General features: G+C 40.3%; 2 protein-coding genes across 2 annotated transcripts; one reads left to right on the top strand and one right to left on the bottom strand.

Moving 5' to 3' along the window:
* The first annotated feature begins 6,525 nt into the window (after positions 1-6,525).
* LOC102711682 (30S ribosomal protein S5) lies at positions 6,526-10,222 on the top strand. The gene is made up of 2 exons (XM_006650182.3): positions 6,526-7,347; positions 9,735-10,222. The coding sequence occupies exons 1-2, from the start codon at positions 6,608-6,610 to the stop codon at positions 9,982-9,984; spliced, it is 990 nt and encodes a 329-aa protein (XP_006650245.1). The 5' UTR covers positions 6,526-6,607; the 3' UTR covers positions 9,985-10,222.
* A 4,895-nt stretch (positions 10,223-15,117) lies between these two features.
* Positions 15,118-24,285, bottom strand: LOC102714548 (switch 2). The gene is made up of 8 exons (XM_015835669.2): positions 23,786-24,285; positions 23,430-23,536; positions 20,403-21,318; positions 20,075-20,322; positions 18,889-19,015; positions 18,527-18,802; positions 17,259-17,493; positions 15,118-15,762 (listed from the first exon to the last, which is right to left on the bottom strand). Exons 1-8 carry the CDS (start codon positions 24,182-24,184, stop codon positions 15,473-15,475), a joined length of 2,598 nt encoding a protein of 865 aa, XP_015691155.1. The 5' UTR covers positions 24,185-24,285; the 3' UTR covers positions 15,118-15,472.
* Between the last annotated feature and the right edge of the window lie 1,619 nt (positions 24,286-25,904).

Below are 25,904 nucleotides of genomic sequence, written 5' to 3'. Positions count from 1 at the left end.
CTATGAGTGCGGAGGCCTATTCCGCTTTTCCCTTTCTGATTTTTGTAATAAGTCTGTGAACCATATTTGTGGCAGTGTGGATGATGAGGCTAATGTTTGGCACTCACGTTTATGTCATATTAATTTTGGTTTGATGTCTTGGCTTTCCAGTATGAGTCTGATTCCTAAATTTTCCATTGTCAAAGGTTCTAAGTGCCATAGTTGTGTGCAATCAACGCAACCTCGTAAGCCCCACAAGGCTGCCGAGGAGAGAAACTTGGCGCCGTTAGAACTCCTTCATTCTAATTTGTGCGAGATGAATGGGGTGTTGATTAAGGGTGAAAAATGATACTTCATGACATTGATTGATGATGCTACTAGATTTTGCTACGTGTATTTGCTAAAAACGAAAGATGGGGCTCTAGACTATTTTAAAATCTATAAGGCAGAAGTTGAGAACCAACTTGACAGAAAGATAAAAAGACTTAGGTCAGATCGTGGTGGAGAGTTTTTCTCAAACGAATTTGACTTATTCTGTGAGGAACATGGCATAATACATGAGAGGACGCCTCCCTATTCTCCCGAATCCAACGGGGTTGCCGAAAGGAAGAACCGCACGCTCACTGACTTAGTGAATGTCATGTTAGATACCGCGGGGCTACCTCAGGCATGGTGGGGGGAGGCATTGTTGACCTCGAATCATGTACTTAGCAGAATTTCTAACAGAATAAGGACAAAACACCATACGAGGTATGGATTGGGAGAAAACCATCACTTTCTTACTTGCGTATGTGGGGGTGCTTGGCAAATGTCAATGTACCAATTCCTAAGAAACGTAAGTTGGGACTCAAGACTGTGGACTGTGTCTTTCTGGGATATGCTCATCATAGCATTGCTTATAGGTTTTTAATAGTTAAATCTGAGGTACCGGACATACATGTTAGTACAATTATGGAGTCTCGAGATGCCACTTTCTTTGAGAACATTTTTCCAATGAAAGATGGACATAACACTTCTAGCCAATCTTCTGAGATGGTGCCGAGTTCAGTCACTCCAACTGAACGTTCGGAACCTACACATGAAATTGTTATTGAGGAGGATGCCAGTGAAGCTCCTAGGTGGAGCTAGAGACAAAGGACGGCTAAGTCCTTTGGAGATGACTTCACTGTGTATCTCGTGGATGATACTCCCAAGTCAATTTCAGAAGCTTGTGCATCCCCAAATGCAGACTACTGGAAGGAGGTTGTTCGTAGTGAAATAGACTCTATTATCGCTAACAGGACTTAGGAGGTGACAGAGCGACCCTATGGATGCAAACCCGTAGGATGCAAGTGGGTATTCAAGAAGAAGCTTAGGCCTGATGGTACTGTTGAAAAGTATAAGGCTCGGCTTGTGGCTAAGGGCTATACTCAGAAAGAAGGCGAAGATTTCTTTGACACTTACTCACATGTTGCACGATTGACCACAATTCGAGTACTACTATCTCTGGCTGCCTCACATGGTCTTCTCGTTCATCAAATGGACGTTAAGACAGCTTTCCTCAATGGAGAGTTAGATGAGGAAATTTACATGAATCAGCTTGATGGAATTGTAGTAAAAGGTCAAGAAGGCAAAGTATGCAAGTTGCTAAAATCTTTGTATGGTCTAAAACAAGCTCTTAAGCAGTGGCATGAGAAATTTGATATAACACTAACATCTGCAGGCTTCGCAATCAATGAGGCAGATAAGTGTGTATACTATTGCCATGGTGGGGGCGATGGAGTTATTTTATGTCTGTATGTTGATGACATACTGATCTTTGGGACAAACATTGAGGTGATTAAAGACGTTAAATCATTTTTATCTCAAAACTTTGACATGAAGGATTTGGGAGTAGCTGATGTTATTCTAAACATTAAGCTAATTAAGGGCGATGATGGAATTACACTATCGCAGTCTCATTATGTGGAGAAGATCTTGAATCGCTTTGGCCATATTGATAGCAAACCTTCTCCAACGCCTTATGATCCTAGTCTATTGCTTCGCAAGAACAAGAAACAAACTAGGAATCAACTTGAGTATTCTCAAATCATTGGCTCACTCATGTACCTAGCTAGTGCAACTAGACCTGACATCTCTTTTGCTGTGAGCAAGTTGAGCCGGTTTACCTCTAATCCGGGAGATGATCATTGGCAAGCGCTCGAGCGAGTTATGTGCTATTTAAAAGGTACTATGGACTTCGGACTTTGCTACTCTGGTTATCCCGCGGTGCTAGAGGAGTATAGTGATTCAAATTGGATCTCAGATGCTGATGAGATCAAAGCCACTAGTGAATATGTCTTCACACTAGGTGGTGGTGCTGTTTTATGGAGGTCTTGCAAACAGAGCATCTTGACGAGGTCAACCATGAAAGTAGAGCTTATGGCACTAGATACTGCTACTGTTGAGGCAGAATGGTTGAGAGATCTACTAATGGATCTACCAATTGTTGAAAAACCTGTGCCAGCTATCCTAATGAACTGTGACAATCAAACTGTGATTGTTAAGGTGAACAGTTCTAAGGATAATATGAAATCATCCAGGCATGTGAAGAGACGATTGAAGTCTGTCAGGAAATTGAGAAACTCCGGGGTTATAACGTTGGATTACATCCAAACAGCTAGAAACCTGGCAGATCCCTTTACTAAGGGGCTATCACGGAATGTGATAGACACTGCATCGAAGGAGATGGGTATGAGACCCATATGAGTTATCTATGGTAGCAACCCAACCTATGCGATCGGAGATCCCGTGAATTAAGACCTGGAAAGAACAAGCCATTAGTTAACTAGAGGAGAGTATTCTTAATTAATAAACCCTCTCTAAGTGAAAATGCATGTACTCTCTTGCTACAAGGCAGGTTGGCAATGCCTTAATGTGTTCTGTTGCCTTTAATTAGCGAAGATACTATCCTGTAGAGAAATCTTGAAAGAACACACCTATATGAGCTTGACTAGTAGTCGTAGTCTATGGAAATTTTGGGTGAATCTTCTAGGAAGCTCATGAATAGACCATGGAGTCTGACTTATAGGCTCCACCCGCGGGGTAGGCTACTGGCAGCCTAGTATCAGTCAAGGCTCTGAGTGAAACTTACTTGCACCAAACTTGCAATTCAAGGCATAGCCGATTGTTCAAGTTGTGAGTAAGTGTAGCTTAGGGTTCTAGGTGGATGTTCAACCTTAATCGGTCTCCATCGTAATACTGGTATATAAACAGTACATTGGGACAGGCAAATCTCTAAGTCTTTTGAGATTTGGTGGGGGATTGTTGGAATTATTAATTGGGCTAAGGCCTATGTGTAGAATAATTCCTAGGAAAATCACAAAAGCCCATCTCTTGGAAGCATGCATGAGAACATTTAGTACCACCTTGCTAGTTCTATGAGAGTGAGACCTCCTTAAATAGGAGAGTGCTCTCTATGCTTTTGAGCAAGAAGGAAATAGAGCAACACGCGCGCGCGCTCGCTCGGCTGGCCTGGCTTGGGCTAGGCCGGGCCGGGTGGCGCACGCGCACGACATGCGCGTGAATGGTCCGCCAAAATTGGCTCCTCGTGCTTGCGCAGATGCGACTTACTTTTGCAGTTTTGTTTTGCTGCATGAAACGGAAATTCCGGTGATCAGTTTTGGAAACTTATCGTATCGGATTCTTTCTTGCGCGAGATAGCGTAGAGTCCGGATAGGTTACGCGCGACCTATCCGGTTCGGTTACGACGTGGTAGGCATGCTGATCACACGTCCTATAAATACCGGACCACTACCTCGTTGCAACGTACGTGAAAAACAATCTAGGGTTTGCCTCTCCTCTGTGCTGCGCCGCCACTGTTGTCTACTCCGTCCCCTTCGCCGACGCGCACCAGCGATCGGGAAAGCATGTCTCTGGAACCGTCGTCCTCGTGAAGTCCTACACCGGGAGAGGGCGAAAAAGGTTTTTGGGAAGCGCTCTGCACGACTGCTTGCTGTTCGTCAATGACGGCTCGTCTTCCCCGTCGATCGGTCACCGCTCGCCGTCGTCAACATCATACGCCGCGAGTCAGTCGTGCTGCTTCCAATCCTCTTCAAAACCACCTGTGGTACAGGTCAATTATGTTTAATCTAGTTCTGCATCTATTTAATCTATTCGTGTGTAGCTATTTCGCATACATGTTTGTATTAAATCTATACATGTTGGTTGATCTATGTGTTGCCATACTTTCGCTTTACAATGTCATGATTTATTTATGTGATAGATTAAATCATTACGTGCTTATACTTTCCACGGGAACTAACTTCTATGAAGCTGAAAAAAATACTTTAGAAATATTATCTGACGAACTTGTACATCAAAACTTTTATAAAAAGTACATCGTTCAATAGTTTGGGAAACACGCACAAAAATCCTAAGAATAAACTGCATAAAAGAATACATTGGTTTTGTGCAGATGTTGAGCCTGAACTTTTGAGTAGATATATTGCTGATTTAACATTTGAATTCAGCCTCGGAGGGTAGTGTTTCAATTAAATACGATGGATCCATTCTCATATCTATTTCAAAACCTTTGTTCAATGCCACTATGAATACTTAACACTATCAATGTTCTTTTGCCATGTTTTTAAGGTTTGGATACATTGACTCTCCTACCTTTGGTGTTAGGTGATGGGCTGAAGACTTGTGTCATTGTCTCATTATCTGATTGTCCAATGACTTGCTCAGCATTATTAAATTCAGATTTCAATCATGAGCATTTTCATTTGCATATGTAGGTGCTAGGTATAGTATGCTGGTTATGTATCTACCATCTGTTTCAAATTGGGTTTCTCCTTGAACATTGATACGAATACCTTTGAGTGCAATAATTGCATTCTTTTACAGATTTTTACTTGTTGCCAAGCTTTTAATTTCGGACCTTCATATTTGTATATTCTGTTGGCAATATGTTTTGTCACATCGAGTTCAACTTCAACCCAAGCTGTGAATGTATAACCAGTTTCAACAGATAACAATGCAGTCACATTGATCCAGTGAAATTTACTCAATTTTCTGAAACTCTTCATATTTTGCTAATTTTCAATCTTCACGAGCCAATATCCAAAGGCTTATTAATGATTAAAATACAATTTATATGCAAAACTTTTATGTACATGCTATTAGTGATGCTGGGAAATAAACTACAATAAATATCTCTAAAATCAATATTAAATTTAAATTTTGACTTACCAGCATCAGCGTAATCCCTAGCAAAAATAAAATATAGTTTGACAAGTGACATGGTAGGGATCCCGTGGCTTGGTTCTCCATGGCCTACAAGCATCAGCATAATAAATCCCTAGTATCCAAACAAATACCTAATGCCGAAAAAGGCCTCAACTGGCGAAACAAGGCTTTCTGTGGCATAGTAGCAGTGGAATAAGTTCACTGGAGATCTCTCAACTTAACATCGAGTTTGTCCGAGTTCCTTTAATCTCAAAATCAGAAATATGCACCCTTAAACTCGCATAAACCTTTTAAAAAAGGTCACTCAATAGTATCGACTCATTATTTGACTGGTCTTGCTGACGTATAGTGGGCTCCATCTATCAGATTTTTCTCCTTTTTTCCCTCTTTCCCTCTTTTCTCTTCCTTCTATCTCTTCATCTCCTCTCTCTCTTCTTCCTCTCTTTTCTCCCGTGCATCCAGCACACGACACGAGCAGCAACGCTAGGGCACGGATGGCCGTGACGATGGTCGTGCTTAAGGAGGAACTTCTTGAGGTGGAGGAAGGTACGACGGTGCGGGACGTGCTGGCGGAGCTGGACGACGGCAACACACTGGTTGGGTTTGCACTAGGCGCGGGAGCACGCGTCCCAGAGGCGGTCGTGTACGGTGAACTCAACGGGGTGGGTCTGCTTGAGGATGATGCCATGGAGGACCATGCGGCGGAGGCGAGGAAGGCGCTTGGAGTGGGGGTCGAAGAAGACAAACTGACACAGGAGAGGGGGACATGGAGGCGGGCAAGCGCGCCATTGAGGCAGCTGCTGAGGATCTACATCTAGCTTGTCAAGCCGCTGTTGTCTGCCCCCAGCCCGTCGGCCACTACCACCCACCGTAGCCAGCACTGCTCTCCACTCCATGAGCTAGATGCACGGAAGGGAAGAGATGAAGAAGAGAGAGAAGATGTGAGAGAAGGAAGAGAAAAGATGGAAATAAGGGGGAATGGAAAATCTAACATGTGAGACGCTTCTTACGCCAGATCAACAAAACCGGACAAAAATGAGTCGATATTGCCCGTGGACCTTTTCTGAACTATTTATGCTCGCTTAGGAGTACACTTTTCTGTTTTTGATGTTAAAAAACTAAACACACACTCAATTAAATTAAAAGATCTCAAGTGAACTTATTCCCAACAGCAGTAGCTCGCAATCACAGGGTCCGACCGTGCGAGATGCCAACATTCCATGTAAGGCCCGAGCCCATCAAGCCCGGATGCAATCATGCAACGGCCGACGGGGCTGGCGGCTGCGGGCCTGCGTGTGCCTCTCTCTGCTTTCTCTCCGGACCCGGATAACAAAAGGGATAAGCCGGCAAGCACCCGCTGGCCGCCGCACTTGCATTCCCCCCTCCCTTCCCCTCCCCTCCGCCGGAGCGTCGTCTCGAAATGGCCGCGACCTCCTCCACCGCCACCGCCATGGCGATGGCCACCACATCCTCTACCGCCCCCATTGCCACCGCGCCCTTCTCCTCCCTCCCCCTCCGCCTCAACCTCCGACCCAAACCCCTCCTCTGCACCTCCCGCCGCCTCCTCCTCCTCCCGGTCCGCAGGTCATCCTCCTCCTCCTGGGACCAGCCCGTCTCGGAGGAAGGGGAGGAGGAGGATTCCGAGGAACCCGGTGCCGCCACGGGAGAAGACGATGGCGAGGAGGAGGGCGACGAGAAGCCACGGCCCGAGCCAGTGGCCGCCTCGGGGTTCGAATTCGCGGCTCCGCCGGAGGGCTACGTGGAGCCGGCTCCGTTCGACGAGCTACCCCCGGAGTCGCCTGAGGATGTGGCGGCGGCGTACGAGGCGCTCTACGGGCCGGCCTTCAGCGGCGAGACGGTCATGGGCAACAACGTCTTCGAGGTCAAGGTGGTGGATCCTATCGACATGGACCGGGAGCAGCGCCCCACCGACGACTTCAGCGAGCGGGTCGTGCAGGTCAACCGCGTCACCAAGGTCGTCAAGGGCGGAAGGCAGCTCTCCTACCGTGCCATCGTCGTCGTCGGCGACATGAAGGGCCACGTCGGCGTGGGCGTCGGCAAGGCCAAGGAGGTCACCGAGGCCATCACCAAGGCTGCCATGAACGGCCGTCGCAATCTCGTCACCGTGCCGCTCACCAAGTATTCGACCTTCCCGCATAGGTAGGTGACATCACTTGCTATATTAATAGATTTTGCATAAGAGGTGGTCAGGTGGTTGTCCTTATGCTTAACGACTCGCTAGTTTCAGCTTAATGTGTAAAAAGACTAGTAGTACTAATTAATAAAAGTGTTTAGTTCCATTGAAACCAAAACATATAGTAAGAATTGTGAATAATACTGTTTTGCTGCTATTACTATTTTTTTGTCCAAACGGCTTGTTCTTCCTTTTTCTGTTTAAAATAGAGGCAATGGTAATTTGCTCGACAGCTCACATTTGATATTGAAATTGGTACGGCGTATCTCCCTTATTCCGGCCTTGCACTGTGAACAATAAATATTTTGTATAAGATATCAAAATCGAAAATACAAACAATCAGACTTCATCTTGTGTCGTTTACTTTAGCTGCATTTTCATGCATATATGTGTTTTGACTTTTGAATGTTCCTACTGTTTGCATCAGCCAATGTACAATTTTTCATCAAAACTTACCTGGATTATGTTGTTGTGGACTTGTGGTGGATACCTGACATTCATAGAGTAATTCTTGACACAGACATTTGTAGCTCATGGTAATAAGTGTGATCGAGATTCGAGAACAATAACTTTTTTAAAGCAAGGATTGTTTTATTTAATTTATGTTAATTGTACTGAAATTCGATTAGAACTTCACAAAATACAGTGTTGCTAAAACTCAGGTGCATGCTAGTGACTTTGCTTTTGAACAGTGGTACAATTGATTTTTTAGTGATGTGCAACAATTGAAGTTGATCTAGTATGTTAACTTCTCATACTGATTGCAATTTGCAAGGAAATTTATTTTCCTGAAAGCTACACCGTCTATTCCATATTATAAGACGTTTTGACTCAAAAGTGAAACTTTGTTATGTTTGACTAATTTGATAAAAAAATGTAGCAATAGTTTCAACACAAAACAAATACAGTATCATAATATATGTAATGTTAAATTTGATGAAACTAATATTGGTATTTTGAATATTGCTATATTTTATTACAAACTTGATCAAATATAAGGCAGTTTAACTTTAAAATAGTTAAAAAATCTTATAATATGGAACAGAGGGAGTAGTTGATATAATGCCACTCTTTAGTCTATGATTTTCCTCTATCTGAAAGCTAGTTTCTAGAATACTACTCCTTAAGTGGTCTAAAAAGTACACTTTGGACTAAATTCATTTGACCTTTCATCCTCTTTTTTATTGATTTGAGCGCCACTTGCTCTTCCTGCTTTTTACTTCTTCCTTAGCTCTTCCTATCCCCGTAAAAGCTGTGAAGTTTGAGTGAACAGAGGCACCATTCCCAACTAAACAACCAAGACTGCAACTAAGCTTTCTCAATCATTAGTGAGGAGGTATTCGAGCAGTGAGAAAAAGGAATAGCACAGGATCTATATTTACTAGCTTATTCAATTGCTGAAGAAGAAAGGAACCTCTCCAAGTGATTGTGGAGAGTCTAGGGACATACTAGAGCTTGATATCAGTACATGGAAGCAGAAAACCTGCACCAGTGGTGTTTTGCATCAGGAAGGCATGGGCTTTGGGAACAGGGATCCATGCTCCTTGGTATTGGCAGCACAGAGCGGATTGGATTTTACGAGAGCATGCAAAGGTGATTAGATTGTGTATAGAGGTGAATCTGGAATTGAAGAAAAAAACATAGTTTGACACAGCCATGAGATTTCTTCCTCCTTTCTCCTACCATTTCTATTCGATATGACCTCTTTTTTTGCTGAAGGAAAAGGACGCAAGAAAGAATTGGAAAATAGGAAATCCAAGTGGAATTCTGTTCATGGAATTAAAAAATGAAAGGAAAAATAAATTTAGTCCAATGTGGCACTTCTTAGACCAAACCAATCAAGGAGCAGCATTTTTTTTTCAATTAGCTTCTGGGAATGGCAAATCCTAGAGTGGCATATGATAAATTATCCCAGTTGTATTATGGTGTTTTGTTTTATGCTGTGAGATATCTAATTTTGTTGCTGACAATAGGCAGATTACAATCTGCTGTTGTAACCTGTGCTTTTTGGATTCGACCAGACATTTTGAAAATTATTGGAACTTAATTTTGTTTGCTGTGTCCTTGTCTTTGAAAAACAACTCTTGCCTATCTATTTCTTCCTGCATTTGGTTAATAAACACACCATGCATTTAAATGCTGAGCTTGGAAAATTAATTAAAAAAAGCTTTGCCAGAGTAATTTTATAGGTATCCTTCCAGTGATATCAATAATGGGAATTGCTAGCACTCAGCACAAAAATAATTGTGCTGGTGTATTAAAATGCATAAGGCTTCTCCTATCGTTCTATTAGTTATGTCTATGTGCAGTAATAGCGCATCTTACTCCTTGATTTCTCCTACACGACATGCAGGGCCGATGCAGACTATGGTGCAGCCAGGGTCATGTTGAGGCCTGCTTGCCCTGGATCAGGTGTCATTGCAGGTGGAGCGGTGAGGGTCGTGCTTGAGATGGCTGGGGTTGAAAATGCTCTGGGGAAGCAGTTGAGGAGCAAGAACCCCCTGAACAATGCAAGAGCTACCATCAAGGCGACCCAGATGATGAGGCAGTTCAAGGATGTCGCTGCAGAGCGCGGGCTTCCAATGGAGGAGCTATGGAAATAATGAAATAAATTAACCTTCATTCCCTCCATTATTTTTTTTCTTTCTTCTCCATTTCTTGAGTTCATTGTCAGTTGTATGTATCAGTGGGGACAATCCTGCATCATTTCCCCCTCGAAATGTATTATGTCCATATTTGCATGGCAAAGCTTTAGATGAATTGATCTGCAAATACATGTAGCTTCATGTCATTTGTGCATCAGTGGCACAGTTTGGATGAAGTAATCAACAAATTAAACACTGCTGCGTCTGGACCTCGGTAGCTGTAGCATCTGTTTCTTCATATGATCTTGCTTAATTGTTCAGGTACCGTTTTGGTGCAGTTGCAGGTGCAGGGTCTGACTCTGTTCGTCAATCTAATCAAAGCTATGGAAACAACCTATTAGATGTAGAATCTTGTATTTGTCTTAAAAATCTCTGTGGTCCTTTGCTTTATTAATTTGCTTCGCTTAAAGAGGCAAGGATGATTAGTGATTACAATGGCTATTATTATTTTAATTAATGTCTCTAATGTAACTCCCTATTATGTTTCGCTCCCTATCCGTCTTTAAAAAGAAAAAGAATAAACGCCTTTCAAAAGAAAAATAATAAAGGAGAACTGGTTTTATGAGCTGTAGGTAGGCCAGATATTAGTCCTCTCCCTCGATTACAATGAGACGCTGAACTATAAGAGGCGGAGTAAGATGTTTAGTTTGTTAATGGGAAAACAGGATTTAGGCGGAGTCCCCTATGATCTAAAGCTTTATTAAAAAGAGAACACAATTGCAACAGGAGGGATGAAGGGAATTTCTTTTTTTTTAAAAAAAAAGAGGCAAGAACTAAGTTGTTCTTTTGTGGGTATAGTGAGGGCCAAAGGCCTAAAACCGCAGTAGTGGCAATGCCACGGTATACTGTAAATTTAAATAAAATTTAAAATATTTTTAATTTCTTATTGAATTTGGTGCGGTTTTACACTAAAAACCGTTTTCATCCGGTTCTAGCGACCCCCATAGTTTCAGCGACCTTGCTTAGGACTCGAAATGCAAAGAAGAAACAAAAAGACCATTCTTCAATATCCTCAGTAATGTCAAAAGGTGTTAGATATCCAATTTTGGTCGTGAATTAAATTTGGATTAGATCTAGAAGAGGATCAGATCCTTTCACACACAAATGCTGGTCTAAGTGCACTAACTGCCCAAACACCTGCGATCAGACTACACGTGTCTGAGCGATCTTCATCCTCGAGTCTATCTATATCCAAGGTAGGTATTCCTTTTGTTTTCTTGCTCAAGTCCTAATTAATCTCTAAACCTAACTGGACATAATGAGTACCCTGTTTACACAAGGGAAATTGCTAGAACAACTATATCTGATACCTTATTAGGGCACCTTATTAGGGTATGTTTAAAGGTGAGCCATTATCGACTCTTATCTGATTATTATTGACTCTTATCTGATCCACGTTAGCAATAAAAATCTATTTTATAATGATACGTACAAAGGTATAGTTATGTATGATTTCTTCATTAATGTAATAAAATATTTTTTATTACGTTAGTATTTTTTTTATCCATCCTCATGCAAGAAAGTTTTTTTTTAATAAATACTAAAAGTCGACTCTAAACCATTGCTATGCATGACAACAGTTTTTTTCTCGCATTCCCTCTTTTTTCTCCACGTCACCAAATTTGCTTACATGATAATTGAGAGAGACAGCTATTAAGCACCTTTGTTCTTAGTCTCAACTAATCAGATATGGTACCCCATTAGAATACTTATCGGTATCATATCTAGTATGGATTGATACCAAATGATACATGCTGGTGCTAGTGCAGATTACAGGGGACAATGTACATGTTGATTTCTTCGAGCAGCAGCCACGGTAAGCAGGGGAGGAGCCAAATAAACCCCAGGAACCTGTGTCCAAAATAAATTTTAGTGCTTAATGTTAGGTTTTGACCATGGGTTCACCCCCCTCAGCCTACACCGGTGTACCCCTCAGCCTACAGTCCGGCATAAAAAGCCTAGAAATCTAGAGGCAAACTTGCCTAGGCCCCCGTTCGGTAGCAGCGAGGGGTGAGTTAGTAATTCGGCATAAAAAAAATAGTAATAAATTAGTACATGATTAATTAATTATTAATTAATAAAAAATAAAAAATAGATTATAATTTTTTAAAACAACTTTTCTATAGAAAATTTTCACAAAAATACACCGTTTAACAGTTCAGAAAGTGTTCACGCGGAAAACAAAAGGGATAAGATAACTTAAGGGGACTACCGAACACGGGCCTAGCCTATATGGAAAGCAACCCCACATGGAAATGTCTAGTTGTTGTTGTCCCTCAATCATAGATCCTACAAAATTCCTAGGAAATGGCATACTGCATATAAATTTTGGGGAAAAAATAGTTAGAAAGAGCTCCAACATTTCCTTTTGAATAAATCTCTTATCCGATTTCTGTGTCTTTCCTGTGGTCTATTCAAACGACCATTTTACACCTACACTCCTATCAAGATACCTTGCATTGTTCGCCTAAACAGTTGTTTAGTCTGTTTAAACGGCGTCTAAACGGTAGATGGAGCAAATCTGTCTCGTTTAGGACCTAAACACTGATTTAAACAGGCTAAAAGAAACAGTATTTGGCCCATTTAAACGGTGGAGAGAGGATTAAACGCCAACTCGGCGAACCAAAATTTCATGACCAGATCGCGCGTCGCGCTAGGCTGGTCGGGAACCAAAAATTGCACCAAAGGGCGCTAGGGTTTCAGCCGCTGCACAGAATGCACTTTTTCCCTCTTCTCGCACAAACGCCTTTTTTCTCATCTCGATCTCGTCCTCACGGCTAGCCGGAGCGGCGCCGCTGCCTCTCCTCTCACCACGGTCAGCGCGGCGCCGCTCCTCTACTTCTATCCCCACGGCAGGCGCGGCTCAGCTCCGCCTCGTCCTCATGGCCTCACAGCCGCAGCTCCCCTCTGCTTCACTCCGCACGGCCAACGCGGTGCTGCCCCTATGCTCCTCACGGCCGGCTGCTCGGAAGTTTGAATCCAGGTGTTGCTGCTCCTGCTCCAGTTCCTCCTCACGCCCCCTGCTCTGTTCAGTTCTTGCTGCTCCATGTCTGAATCTAGATTATTGTTTTAGATCATGTATCTTTGACATTTTTTGAGAAAGGCAAAAAGTAGAAGAATGTTTAAAATGTTTGATCCGTTTAAACACTAGACAGTGGGTAACCGCCGGACTAGCGTTTACCGTTTAGGCTAACACTGATACCTTGTTTTGAATGCGATCTAGGGCTAGCGTGTCATACCTGAGGGCTGAGGGTATATTTGTCCCGGCAATGCGGACGGTACCCTATCTCTCATTTTTACCTTACGCAAGACCATCCTTTATAAATATAAGGGTACCTCAAGAACTTATTGATCAATTGAGTTAGCTCAAAAGGCATATAAACTAAGTACAATAGAAAAAAAAACTAAAATACCCTTAAACACATTATACTCTTCACAGCTCTAACGAAGGATCAGCAAACTCAGGTTGGTTGGTTACTGCCATCACTATGCATGCATGCGTGTTGTCAAAGTTCGTAAGTTTCATCTCCATTTTATATTATAATACTTTTTAGACTTACCTAGATTTATCGATGAATACAAATATATAGTTTATAGATATGTCTAAATTCACAAGTATCAATATAAATCTAAATAAGACTAGAAAGTCTTACATTGTTAAACGAAAGTAGTATAAAGCTTCCCTTTCCATTCTATATTATACATTATTTTTACCTTAAATCAATAAATATGTATTATATATATACTATCATATTTTTTTCTTCTTCTTATACTTAAAAGCCAAAATTTCATATATTTGAAGTTGATTTTAAGGTTTTTTTTATCGTAGTTTATTTTTTAGTCTTTGCTTTTAAGTCGCTCAGAACATGTATATTCAAAAATATTTGACAAATTATTTTTTGCTTGCAAATATAGCTTATGACGAAACAATGACCCATGAATCTAGAGAATAGCAAAATATCTTATAATATAAAATGAAAGTAATATTTATAATAAATTTCACAAAATCATAGATAATATGATCACACTATCAGAAAACTACATATTTAGGTATATCGAAAAGCCAAAGATTTAACACTATTTCTTTTCCAAAAAACAATTTTAAAGCATTGTACCCCAAAACTACATATTTAACATCAATTGTCACAAAATTGCTACCTTCATTTATATATTAAGACTTTCAAGCTTTGCCCAAAATTTATCCAATAAATGTAATAATTTATATATTTGTCTAAATTCATTAGCATATGTATGAATATAGAAAGGCTATAAAGTTTTACATCATAAAACCAAGAGAGTAGATAATAATGGAACTTTAAATATGTACTTCTTTGATAGTCAAATTTGTGGTTTTGTGATACAAGATTTTAAATATGTAGCTTTCGAAGAAATTTGCTGCTAAATATGTAGTTCGTAATTCATAACCTTAAATATGCGATATAATTTAGTCAAAACATGTGTCGCTTTGTGTAATTTACCTACAAGTAATATGAGTGGTTAAACAGTAAAAGAAACACTCTCACAAGTCCTCTTCAGCCTTGCATTAGGAATTATGAGCTATAGTACGACATTATGATGAGGCCAAGGATTAAATGTTATTATATATAGTGTACGTATGAATTGGTCAAGTTTTATATTATATGAAACAAAAACAATAACATTAATCCTTCGCCTTGCAACTCATCATAATGTCATACTATTGCTCGTAATTCCTAATGCAAGGTTGAAGAGAACTTGTGAGAGTTTCCCCTTCTGTTTAACCACTCACATTACCTCTAGATAAAAAATTGTTGAATACAACACATTAAAATGAATTGCTAATGTATTAACAGAACACTCCTAATTAATTTATCCTTCCTCTCTTCTAGTTTATGTCAAACCCAAAAGAGAAACCAGTGCTACAAAACCAAGTATTTTGATCTTGTGAATGCAGCAATCAAGGTCATGAATATGTTATGATAGCCATGGTTAATCTCTCTTATTGCATTGGTATTATTCAGCCCATGAATTACCTTAATGCAAGGATATAAACCAGCCAATTCATGAGAATTCATGTGAATTATGAATTGTTCTAAATGACTACATTTAGTGGGTTGTAATCTCTCTATATATGGGGACATTGAGATCAATAAAAATACACGTGTGGATACACTATTCAGCTCATTTCTTTGTCTCTAGACTACGTTTTCTAACAACCAGTACCGGTCGGAACTCACCTTGGTTGAACTCCGGTCAGACTGAGGACGCGACAGGAGAAGAAAAAGTAATGATGCAAGAAAGAAAATCTAAATACGAAGGGATGTTTCTTCTTCTAATAGCCTGTGGCAACTGGCAAGCCAGAGAAGAGAGGATTGGACTGGAGAAAGGAAGAAAAACGTTGGTGGAGCAGAGAACGGAAACCATATATACGAGGGAAGCAGCAATGCAGCATCATACTACCTATTGCTTACTTCCTGTTCTTGTAACGGTCCAAAACTTCGTGTCGCTGCAGAGGCGAGACAGATAGCAACCACTTGCTAAACTCAAGATCGTTCATACCCATGAAAGAAGCAATTCGGCTGAATTCCTTCTTTTTCTGCACCCGTGAGTAGGATTTTGTCCTAACTGTATATATTGCTTCACTCTTAATTCGCGGTTCCTCTACGTGGCTTGGGACACTTTTATCTTTTGCACAGTTGCTTGCTTCGTTTGTCCTCATGTTTACAACATCTTCATTACGGTGAGCATACACTACCCCTGTTTGGAGGGAACAAAGTTTGTTACTATAAAAATCAATCAACAGAGAATCTACAACTATAAAGAGAAGGTAAATATTCGGGCAGACAACTTGGCAAGCAACTTTCAAGTTTCAACTAGCTAAGTGCATGCTGTTTGTTACAGATAAAAGAAAATATATTAGAAATTGCCTAATAATTTTTCAATGATCATTTTTCTAGGGAATATTTGCCTTAATTTGATTTTGTATGTGACTATTAATTTAGATTTGGTTGATTCTTAACATTAAGAAGTTCAAGGAATAATTTACAAAATTTACAACAGGATACGCCACCACCTCTAATCCTCTATCTTCTTTTAAAACAGTATAGATTCAAAAAGGTAATTTGCAACATTTACGGTAGGAGTAGGTGGTGGCAAATTCACTGTCACCACCACATTGTTTTTAAGGGTTATGTTTAAATGAGTATAGATCTTGATTAAAATGATATTCTTGCAAAAGACAAATCGGTTTTTTCTTGAAACAGTAAACATAATACACAGAATATAATGACCAAATTCTATATAGATCAAGATGTCAAAGAGTTGCATAATTGGCCAAGGTTTATTTATTTTAGACTAAATTTCACAAACTGCAACTGTTTTGTCAGAACTATTAGTTTTAATCAACTTTTAACTGCATATTTCAGAAATCTGCAACAATAGTTGATGATTTTTTTATTTTTTTTCAGAGAACTGCAACTTATTCTTCTGATAGGTTGGGCCCTCCTGTCAACGTATGCTAAAGTAGTAGCAAACCAATAGTTGACAACAGTAATAAGTTTGTGAAATTTGCTCTTTATTTCATGATATTAGTGGTTAACCATTGCATTTGCACGCAATATTGATATTACAGTCATTTGCAATCATATGAAAGACAAAATACTTGTCATAAATATACATGGTGTATGAATATATCACTATTTATGAGGAAAAAGTAATTGATTAGAAAACAGAATTAAATTTACGTAAATTCAGTTTTTTTTTGGTAAAGTCTGATTAAGTTCTAATACAAATGTAATACTATTTTCCCTTATTTTATTCAGAATCATAGTTATTCTAACATAGACCAGATCTTTTTCTTTTAATAGGATTGTAGATAGATAATGCTGCAATTCCACCATATAAAACCATATTCTACAAATGTTTCTGATTTGAGTTCTATGGCATATGGGACATAAGGTTTTTTAAAATGTATAAAGAAAACTTAGGGCAGAGACTAAATAGGACTAAATAAATAGATACAAACATAAGAAGAATGGAATGCACAACAATTTAAAATATTTCGAGCCAGTATTTGAAAATAAAAATTTCATATCAAAACTGATTATTCAGCTACTACTATATTATTCGGTTTTCCACAACAGTAGTTGCAACCAACTGGTCATTTTGTTATTGAAGCTTTTTATGAAGCATATTATAAGGTCCACAATCAAGAAATTTAAATCAGAAATATTCAGATTGAAAGTAGAACTTACCACAATGATCCAAATTCTCATTCTCATTATCTACTGCTGCAATTGAAGATTTCATTTGATCTTGCATACTGAATATATTTGTATCAACTATTTCTCGAATTCCTGTTGTTTCAGCTGTATTACCCATCCCATGTTCTCCATGCATCTCAATGATCTCACTGGTGAACAGCTTATCAGACAAGTCGCGAAACAGATTGCAGATCCCAAAGAGCTCACCTTGAAATTTCTTGTCATCCTAAAATCGAAATCATGCAAGTTATCGATACTCCTTTCAAAGAAGGTATTGGAGGTGGCAGTTAATCTGCCACCACACCAACTCCCATTGTAAATTTTGGAAAACCCCTTGAGCTTCTTAATATTAAAACAATCTAATCTGAATGGATAGCCACATATAAAATCAAATGAAGGTGAATATTCCCTATAGCAAAATGATGCTTAAATATATTAGACAAAATTATAATTTTTCTCCATACCAAAGCACAGGCATTCAACTAGTATAAACAAAGTTCCAAAAACATGTGTCAGTGCCTCAGAGAGAGAGAGAGACTATTCTTAAAACTTGAAAGGTATATATGTTGGTAAATTACTTAAATGAATACAAAAGAAGCCTCATGAGAGTGACACAATCTCGTGAATTCTGAATTGTCAGAATGAAATCTACCATGTGATAGATTTAATACAAGTAATGACACGTTATTTTAGTAATGTATGTGTACTATGGGTGCAACCATTCTCTTAATGCCTGACTGCTAAGCTAACAACCAAAATTGAAAGTACATTAATGCCTGACTGTATGCAACACTGTAGGAATAATGCAGGCAGTTCATGTGTCACATGTTTAGTTCTACTATAATGTTATCTAATAAAAAACATTAATATCAGAATCATGTGCATTACACAATGTCCATGCTTCTCTATAACAATAAATCATCTAGGAAGTTTTATCAACTTACAAACTTCAAAATCACTGGTGAATGTATTAAACTGTATAATCAAATGGTGAAAATATAATAAATATATGAATAAAATATGAATGTCATGACTGTTATCCTCTAAGTAATAATCAGTCCAAAACAAGCACAGGAGAAAAAACGTATTTTGGGGAAGACAGAAACATTATAAGGAACTAAATGATTAGGTAACTCACGGAAATGATTTTAGAACAGGGCAAGAGAATCATATTTGGATGGCCCACAATTGTACCATTCTTCAAGTAATTGATACACTCCATCCAATTTCATCAGAATGCATTAGTTTTACAGCATTACCTGCACACCTTCGAAGTAACGTTTTTCTATTTTCCCAGAGACTGCAATATTGGAAAGCTGTTGCTTATATATTTGCCGAGAATAAACAAGTTCTTCAAGGGAACATGCACCGAGTAGGCGAAATACAGTGACATGCCGTCTCTGTCCAAATCGAAATGACCTGTCTTGTGCTTGCAAGTCTTGTGCAGGATTCCAGCTTGGGTCAAAAATCACCACACGGTTAGCACTGACCAGGTTGACACCTAAATTTCCTGCCCGAGTAGATATAAGGAAAACCTGTAGAAAAGTGATTCACCCTTTGATAGTGCTAAACAAAGTTATTTTTGCAATTCGTACCAAAATGCATGTCAACAGGAAGTTACCTGTTTGCTTGGGCTTCTGTTGAACTCATCAATTAACGATTGGCGTGCATTCATGGGAGTTGTTCCATCAAAGCGAGAAAAGCAGTAACCTTTCCGTATAAGAAATTTCTCTAGAATGTCGAGCATCCTGGTTGTCAATTTTGTGCATGAACAAGTGATTACACATGCAAAAGATATAAGAACAAGCAGAATATCTAAATTGTAAATATTGTCAAGCAAATGCAGTGAACAAGTACTAACACAGATGCTTAAGAGCAAAATGAGCTACCCGATACAGCAAGGTTTGCTTAACTTTCTTTCAGGTCTAAAACAGGTTTAGTTTGTGTTCAGTGTAACCTATGTAATCACATTCCCTAAAAAGTGCAACCATGAAGGGAGGAAGTCGAGGGAAGTTAATAAGTTTATATAATCATTGTCAAAAGTATCTATCCGCTAGTTGAATGCATGTGCTTTGCAAAGGATAAAAACATATTATGTTATTCCTAGAATAAAAAGAAAAATATTTTTCATGAAATATGTGACCATCTTTTTTATATAGGAAATATTCATATCAATTTAATTTTATGTGGATATCCATCTAGATTTGATTGATTTTTAATATTACTAAGTTAAAGGAGTAAATTGTAAAAATGCAATGGGAGTAGGTGGTGGTGGCAGATTCACTGCCACCACCACTATAGGCTTTTATAGTAGTAAAGATAACTCGAGCAAAAATTGGGAGCATTACAGGTATTTAGTAGCATAATGTAATAATAACATTATGGATACTCCCTTCGTCCCAACAAAACTTTATTTTTCACCCATCCCAATACAAAAGCAAAAAGGCTAAAATACCCTCCACATTATCAAATTCCAATACAATTGTCCCCCACTTCTTTTTGGTTCCAATGCATTTATTTTGTAGTTTCACAAACTCCAATACGATGATTGCTCAAAAGTGAACTTATTTTGGGATAAAAAAGACAAAAATGATCTTATTTCAGGATGGAGGGATTATATAGTAACAATCAATTCAAAGGTCTTCCATTAATAAGAGCAAGATATTTCAGTTCCAACATCAAGTATGGCTTAAAACTAAGAAATGTTCTGACTTCTGAGATATATTATTCTTGCTTTTCATTGAGTCAGAAGTCAGCACGAAGAACATGCTGAGAGAAGCATTGGCAGGTTGGAGATAACCACCGACCTGACTGAATAGCTGAAAACAAGAATTTTGTCACCCTGCAGAGTCCATAATGATAACAGTCTTTCCAACGCATGCATTTTTCCACAATTTTCTGCATCACTCAGGCCCATGAAGTTCTCACTTTTAGCACCTCCACCAATTAATTTAATATCTGTATCAAAGACAGCAGCTGCAAGCTCAGCATCTTTCTTCTGCTTCTCAATTTCATCTTTCGGATTTGGCTTTATCAGCTCCAGATGGTTACTGATCTATAGAAATTAGAAAGGAAAGTAAGTTCTTAAAAATTAAACATAAAACTGTCCAAAATATTTGAAGAATATGAAATAACCTGTTGAAGCTTCCCAAGGCAAGGAAGAACAAGACAGAAGGGGCACAAAGAACAGCCCTCCGGATTCTCTCTGTGAAGATAAGACCAGATAATGCCATGTGGTTCAGTTCTCTTACAACATTCCACTTGAGTCAAAGGACTTCCACAGCTACATGGGAGATCTTTGTTTATAAGGATTTGTACGTCAGGCTGTTGCAGCATTCTTCTGTAAACACGCTTTTGAACGTCACTCATTCTGCAGAAAACAATATTATCTTCTTTCCCAAGCATGAGATGTCCAATAGTCTCCTCCTTTGTTCTTCTCAACAGAAATTTGCTAAGAACAGAAACAAGGTGCTTCTTGCGCTTATCAGCAGCTTGTACGAATCTCTCAGGAGCACTGAACCTCTGTCCATGTTTTAAGGGCTCATCATAATATACTCGAAAGTGTTCTCGATCCCCCAAGCAACCAGGTATAACCCAGTCAAACAGATTAAATAATTCCATTATTTTATTCTGCATTATGGTTCCTGTGAGACCAAAACGCTTTGGTGTACTAATTCCCAAACAAGCTGTATATAACTTCGATTTTTCATTCTTCAGCCTGTGTGCCTCATCAACAACCACCAGGTCCCACGAGATGCCACACAAAATTTTGTCATGAATCCTAAAAGTGTCAAAACTGGTAATAACTATCTCTAGTCCTTGTGCTTCAACCTTTTGAAGAACCAGGTCACGGTTTGGGCCATGATAGACAGCAACAGAACATCTTGCCCATTCCGCAAACTCATTTTCCCAGTTTCGAATTACTGATGTGGGGCAGAGGATGAGTATAGGGCCAATCTTTCTTCCTTCCACTAATTGCTCACTGTCGTCATTATCTTTTCCAGTAACAGCCGATAAGAAAGCAATTGTTTGGATAGTCTTTCCCAAACCCCTAAATCAGAAGGCAAAAAAACCATGAGAAACAAGAACATCAGAAGTCCATGAAAATCTCGTTATTATGTTTTCAATTTGAGATTTAATAATAGGTGAGCAACATCATTGAGTACAAAAAACAACGTAAAAATAAAATGCTCAATCTTGGGGTGGTTGAAGTTCAGACTAGTTCTAGATATGCTCAAATAGCCCATCTAATTGACCCTGAGATTTTTTTTCCCAGCAGACCTACAGGATATATAACGGTATGTGAAGACCGGTGCAAGAGCCTGCCAATCAGCCACATGCTTATGCAGTATGCAGAATATGAGCAAACTATGTATATAAATCTGGTGATAAGAATAGGATAAGACCTCGAAGTAAACTGCCAAAAGATGAATGCTACATACCATGGGAATGTTTTGGTTATTAATTTTTCACAAAATAATTTAAACAGTGTTTATTACATAGAAGTTTTGGACATCAGGAGATATATTATACTTATATCTAGACATGCTAATTTTATTTTCTTTTAAAGACTTCAATTCTAAGATAACATCTAGAAACATTTCACACTAACTACAATTTCCATATTACAAAGGTATGTAGAAAATTAAATAAACTTCAAAAATATTAGTTGCCTTTTCTTAGTTTTGTAATTCCCTATAATTTCAGTTCTCTTACTGCGTAGTTGTCCTTGGGTCAACTAGCATTGATTGACAGTTTCGGCATAAGTGAAGAAGTGCAGGATTTAATGAAATAAGAGAGAATATGGTTTAAAGGATTGGTAAAGAATAAAGAGAATTTTCCTTATTATATGGTATTCTGTGCATGTGGGTCTCACTCCTAACAGGGATGAAAAAAGGATATACAGATGGGAAATGCCATACCCATTTTCATCCTATTTGCAGCATACAGAAACAAAGTGAATACAGTCGGACACGAATATATCTTGGAGCATAAAAGCTACTCAAACTACTCAAATAGCAGAAGCATCACAAGTAATTAGTTCATTTTGTCAAAATGTCTCAGTATGCATCACCAATTTCAGTTATGCAAGAAACTAGAATGATGAACTTGATCCTTAACCCTAAGAAAGATATATAAGGATGGTGTCCTCCTACCTAAATGTGGTTTAATGATTTCCAGATATGAATCATATGCCAAACTGCAAAGGAAGCCCCTGCGTAGCCAAGGGGGGTGAGAGGGTGCTGTCTTCAGAACACAAAAGCAGACCGTGTATTAAAAGGATAAGGGCTGCTGCGTGTAAGTGGGAAGGTGGTGTTGCAGACTCACCTAATGAATATGATCCCTATTTATTTGCATCAGGAAAGGACAGAAACAAGACGAGGAAACAATGCTATAACAAAGAAGAAAATAGCCATCAGGGGTCCACATGGTGATGGTGTAACAGCGAGGAATAGGTGGTGGAAGTGAATTCCATACCATGTAAAATTACCAGTCCTGCACTCATAATCAGGACAAGTAGGCCATGTAATTTAGGAAATTACTCCACAAGTTTCAAGTTGTTATCATGTTGGGGTTACAAATCAACCATAACAAAATCGTTTAAAGAAAGAATTCCCTTGTACTCCCTCCATCCACTTCTGATTGAAATATTTGGTCCAGAAAAGTATCCAAGATTAATCTGTGTATTTCTCTCAGCCACCACATTAGTATCTCGGTTTGCATGCATCGGGCCTCGTTTCTAGCATGCCGCATGCTTTGATACTTTCTCACGTGGGGGATGGAAGGCTGTGGGCATGTATAGGGAACAGATTTGAGGCACGGCCGAGAGCACAGTTGATCTAAGCAATATCACAGCTCAGCCAATGCGGAGTAAATGGAGTTTGGCACACACGTGGTTTCTCTTCAGGTCTCAGTGACAGGACGAAATACGTTGATCAAAAGTGGATGGAGGGAGGATGATATAATATCCTGGTGTGAGTAATATTACCAAGTTGCATTGAATAAAGAGTTAACGATTTAAGACCGCAACTCAGCCACAAGGTTTTCACATGGATACATAAAGATATGCATTGGTCTGGATATTATATAGTTTCCTTTCAGTCCAGCCAAAAGATAGTTAAGAGCATACTCATAGTTAGCAAAATAACTTCCAAACCTCACATGTCATCTCCGAGCACACCGCCATGGTTGTTTCTGTACAGATTGTATAAGAATCTTACACCATCCCTCTGGTGCACAAGTAACCTACAATTTATCGATGGTGGTACCTATACCAAAAGGAACAAGAAACAATAAAGTGAATGTACTTGTAATAACAAAAAAAAAAGATCATGACGCTGAAGAGAACAAGATTCTGTTAAAGGAGAGGGAAAGAGAGGTAAAGAGTAACAGATGGAAGGGGAAAGGGACGTTGACCTATTCCATGGCAGACATGGCAGTTGTGCAAAACGTTGGTGACAACTATCGAATCGTCGCCAAGAGGAAGGGGCAGCATAGTGCTTTTAGTGCTTTTATACCTGGACGACGGGGCGCTCTCCGGGTGGCGAGAGAACAAGCGGCTCGTAGGGCCCGCAGGAGCCGAGGGCGGCCGCTGGCGGAAGGGGTGCGCGACGTCGGATGCGGGGCCCCTCGTCCTCCTCATCCGGCAACGGCGGCTGTTCTCCCACGTTCGAGGACGGGGAAGTGTGAGGGAGCGGTGGCGGCGGGACGGAGGAGGCGGCCTCGAGCCGGAGGAGCTGCTGCGAAAGGGACGTCTTCGGAGGCCTCCGGGTGGGGAGAGGAGGATGAGGAGGAGGTGATCTGGGTTGGGACTGGGGCTGTGAGGAGGAAGAGAGGAGGGTTTCTTTGAGGCTGTGGAGCGACATGGCTCTCCGCCGCTGCCGGGGAGGAAACCGGGCGGCCGAGGAGAGTTTCATTGTAGAGGGATTGAAAACGAAAAATCAGTGAGACGGATCGGAAAGAGCATCGGGCCTGAAGCCCTGAACCCGTCCATTATCTGCCAAAAAGGCTATTTCGCGTCCGCGCGGAGGGTGTGTACCAACACATGCAAAAAAAAAAACAGTTATTTTTTACTTTATTTGTATTTCGTTTTTTTTTATTTTACAGTATAAAGTTTTGTTTGCATATAATATATATATGGATTTTCATATAGAGTTTATATATACATGTGTGTAAGTTTTTATGTGTAAAGCTTATACATATAAAGTTTATATATCTAAACTATTATTTATATATATTATACGTATAGTACCCGATACTATCTCGCACGGCGGGGCACACGCGGACTAGACCCCCAATAATCTGGGAGGATCCTAGCATAAATCCGAGACATTGGAGAAGAAACAACCATCACCATTGCATTCTTCTTTTAGGGCTATTATGGGAATTTTTTGTAGAAATATTAATTTTTTAATGGAAAATCGCAAGATTAGAGCCCAGGTACACAAAATCGTAAAAATAAAGGTCTGTCGACCGCTGGCCCGTCGATTGGGGACCTGTCGACGGACCACATGTCGACATGCCGCCACCGAAAGCCTGTCGATGGGCCGCATGTTGATAGGACCCCACCTGCCTACCAACAACATGTCATATTCTGGGATGTCGACGAGTCCCGGCACTATCCAGTCGAACCTTGGGATGTGGGCAGGTTCCGTCCTGTCGACTGGCCGCTGTTCGATACGTGACTGCAAATTTTGTATTAAATAAAAAACTTTCGGCGTCGCTCGCTATAAAAGCAACGAGGTCCCACCGTAGGCAAACATACAATCTTTCCTCAATTCCTTATGTACCATGGGTAGGAATGGTAATCGGGTACGACGGGGCGAAAATATACCCGCGGGTATACCCGTTACTGGATCACGGGTTTAGAATCTGACTGTACCCGTTACCCACGGGTGCCTTATACCCATGGGCATACCCGTCTTTACACGGGCACAAGATACCCATGTGTATACCCGTGACCCGCCTAAAACATATACAATACATACAGTTCGCAAGTCCAACTTAAATCAAAAAAATGACATAGTTCAATACACATGATAGCTCATAGTATCCATAGTTTGACACCCCGCAAATAATCATGGCAAAAATAATCAGATATGCAAAAATAGAACAAAACACATGCAAAAAAATCCGCTAGCATATACACCAGCCTCAAGCGGCGTCGGCAAGGACTGAGATGGGACGACGACGACGGCGTGGATGAGACGGTGGTGTCGAGTGGCGTCGGGGATGGGGACGTGGACGGCGGCGTCAGGCGGAGACTTCGGTAGGGACGGGGACAAGGGCGGTGGCTTCAGCCGGTGTCAGCAAAAACGGGGACGGCGGCTGGCGTCGTCGTCGAGGGGATGTGAGCGCCGGCGGCGAGGTGGCCGAGGGGATCAGCGTCAGCGGCGAGCAGATCGGCGTGAGAGCGAGGAGATCGGCGTGGGGGAGGGGACGCACAAGGGGATCGGCGGCGAGCAGAACAGCGTGAGGGCGAGGAGATCGGCGTGGGGGAGGAGGGCACACGGGGGGATTGGTGTGGGGGTTGTCCAAATTGGGATCGGCATGGGGGGATTTGGCTGGGATGGGTAACCCTAAAGTTTTCTTATATATGTGAGTACTTGGGCCCAACCGTCAGTCTTTATATAAACG

The sequence above is a fragment of the Oryza brachyantha genome, chromosome 3, assembly GCF_000231095.2.
Source record: "Oryza brachyantha chromosome 3, ObraRS2, whole genome shotgun sequence".
Classification (NCBI taxonomy): Eukaryota; Viridiplantae; Streptophyta; class Magnoliopsida; order Poales; family Poaceae; genus Oryza; species Oryza brachyantha.
Note: the sequence above shows the minus strand (reverse complement) of the source record. Positions and strands in the feature narration are given on the sequence as shown.

Bases quoted from the DNA above. Each gene is read 5' to 3' on its own strand.
- LOC102711682 (XM_006650182.3), top strand. From the start codon at position 6,608: ATGGCCGCGACCTCCTCCACCGCCACCGCCATGGCGATGGCCACCACA. The intron at 7,348-9,734 runs GTAGGTGACATC...CACGACATGCAG, and splicing joins TATTCGACCTTCCCGCATAG to GGCCGATGCAGACTATGGTG.
- LOC102714548 (XM_015835669.2), bottom strand. From the start codon at position 24,184: ATGAAACTCTCCTCGGCCGCCCGGTTTCCTCCCCGGCAGCGGCGGAGA. The intron at 20,323-20,402 runs GTTATTTCATAT...TAATTTCTATAG, and splicing joins GCCTTGGGAAGCTTCAACAG to ATCAGTAACCATCTGGAGCT. The intron at 17,494-18,526 runs GTAATGCTGTAA...TTTCGATTTTAG, and splicing joins GTTACTTCGAAGGTGTGCAG to GATGACAAGAAATTTCAAGG.